Source organism: Hordeum vulgare, chromosome 6H (assembly GCF_904849725.1).
Source record: "Hordeum vulgare subsp. vulgare chromosome 6H, MorexV3_pseudomolecules_assembly, whole genome shotgun sequence".
Lineage (NCBI taxonomy): Eukaryota > Viridiplantae > Streptophyta > Magnoliopsida > Poales > Poaceae > Hordeum > Hordeum vulgare.
In genome coordinates, this window is record NC_058523.1 from 532,336,597 (window position 1) to 532,339,022 (window position 2,426).

The window sequence follows — 2,426 nt, forward strand, 5'->3', positions numbered from 1 at the left end:
AAATCACGCAACAGACGTAGGCGCAAATTATTGATTAGCGCGTGGACTTTATCTTGTCCAAATCCTTCGATGCCATGCCATCCGACATGGACGCCACTCCTGCTTGGCTCCAACGACACCTGCCCAGCATGAAATTCTCCCGCGCCAACCTCGCATGCATAAATACCACACGCAGCAAACCATCCGTCACACGCAGCAAACCATCACGCACGTAGGCCAACCCCGAGCACCTGGTCTACCAAAAAAGCTCGATCGAAATGCTTGCTCCCCGCCGCCGCGTCCCCGTCGGGGCCGCCGCCCTCCTCGTCCTCGCGGCCGTCGTCGTCCTCCTCGCGGCCGACGGAGCCGACGCCGGGCGGGCCTACAGGAAGAAGACCGGCGGCGGCATCAGCACGCAGGCGTGGCGGTTCCTAGCGGCGCACAACGCGGCGCGCCGCGCGGTGGGCGTGCGGCCGCTGGCGTGGGACGGCAAGCTGGAGCGATACGCGCGCGGGCACGCGCTGGCGCGCGCGCGCGCCGGGTGCGGGCTCGTGCACTCGCACGGGCCGTACGGGGAGAACCTGTTCCGCGGCAGCGGCGCCGGCGGCGGGGGCGTGTGGACGCCCGAGGCGGTGGTGGCAGCGTGGGTGGTGAAGGAGCGGGACATGTACGACGCGCGGTCCAACGCCTGCCGGGGGCCCCGGGGCGCGTGCGGGCACTACACGCAGCTCGTGTGGCGGAAGACCAGCAGGGTCGGCTGCGCCACGGCGGTCTGCGCCGGCGGCCGCGGCACTTTCGCGGCCTGCGCGTACGACCCGCCCGGCAACTACGCCGGCGTGAGGCCATACTAGGCGAGGAGGGTCACCGGACACGCACGTCAGGGAAACGGTGGCGTGCGTGCGTGCGTGCGTGCATGACCGGCCGGGGTGACGGCGGGGCTTGTGTGTGTTTGAATTTGTTCGCGTGGATCGTATGGTTGGCTCCAGTGGTTTGTATGCTGTTTGATTCCTTATTCGTTAATTTGCTTGGTGATGAAATCGAAGAAATAAGCTGATTTTTGATTTGGGAACGAGGGTGTATTACTTTTGCTCCAGCCAAACTCGAAGAAACACGACGTGCGACGTGCCGTTCGTGGCTCAGGAAACTTGGCACGAAGATTTTGTTTGTGTGTTGATGAATTTCTTTACGTGGTGTGCTGTTGTGGCGATCCACTGGTTTGTGTACTGCTTGATTCGTTATTCGTTAATTTGGTTGTGTAAAATAAGCTCATTTTGATTCTGTTAGTTGCAGATTTACCGACTAGGTTTTTACGTACTTTTGCTCCCTCGTGATCTGAAGTGTACGTGCGGCTAAACTAAAGAGATAGAACATGCCACGAGCTGACCGTGGCTCGAGAGACTGGCATAAAACATGCACTACACCACGATCACTTAAAACACCGTCAAATAATCTGTTGGCATAGGTCATCTAAAGCGACACATTTACTGTTAGGAAAGATCTTTACCGATAGAAAGAAGTTGTCGCATATAGTCCTACCGGAAAAGGGCTTGACCAACAGATAAATCTATGTTGGCACCCAGTATGACAGTGTTGGTGAGAGCTTCACCGACACACATCTTTTACATCGACACACAATGGTATGCCGACAATTCATCTGTAGTGTGCAATGGCGACAAATTGCACAACGACCGCAGATATACCGACAGTTTATCTGACACTGTGATATACCAATAAATTGTGTGACATTAATATTTCCGCCGACACACTTTCTGCGAGGGTCTATACTTCAGCACAAATGTAAATGTGACATATATTAATATGAAATTAAATTCATAACATTGAATTCATGTTCAGTACCCAATACATATACAAGCAATTACATTCTTTTATTCATCACAAGGTATCATTAATCAATGTACAAAATACCATTCAACATATATAGAAGATTCATTAGTTTTCTTCACTAAAGTTAGCTCCAACGATTAAGGGCATACATGAGTTGGCGTACAAACCGTGCTCTGTTACAAAATGTAATGACCAAGTTCCTATGAAACCAATTGTTCAATCATGGCATCCAAACCATGGTCTATTACACAATGTAATGACCAAGTTTCTATGAGACCAATTGTTCAATCACCAGAACATCTATGACTACTAAAAATATTATGGAAGAGCCCAAGTCTCCTTTCTTACCATTAAGAGCCCAAGTCTTTGATCACCAAGCCAACATCAACTTTCATGTGAATAAAATACGTCAACCATGTTATGAATAAAGCAACCACTAGAACATCTTAGCCATCTCTCCTGCAAAAGAACTCATACGTTTGAGCAATTTTTAGAAAATGAGAGTTCCTTTAAATTTGTAAGTGGCCCTTGATCCCAAAAATCTAAAAGGTAGATGCATTGCAAACATGTTACAAAAGACACCCTTCTAAGAATATCAACCA

General features: G+C 50.5%; 1 protein-coding gene across 1 annotated transcript; it reads left to right on the plus strand.

Annotated features, from left to right (window-relative positions):
- The first annotated feature begins 203 nt into the window (after positions 1 to 203).
- On the plus strand, positions 204 to 1,042 carry LOC123404544 (pathogenesis-related protein PR-1-like). Its single transcript, XM_045098470.1, has one exon. It carries the CDS (start codon positions 258 to 260, stop codon positions 828 to 830), a length of 573 nt encoding a protein of 190 aa, XP_044954405.1. The 5' UTR covers positions 204 to 257; the 3' UTR covers positions 831 to 1,042.
- The last annotated feature ends 1,384 nt before the right edge of the window (positions 1,043 to 2,426 follow it).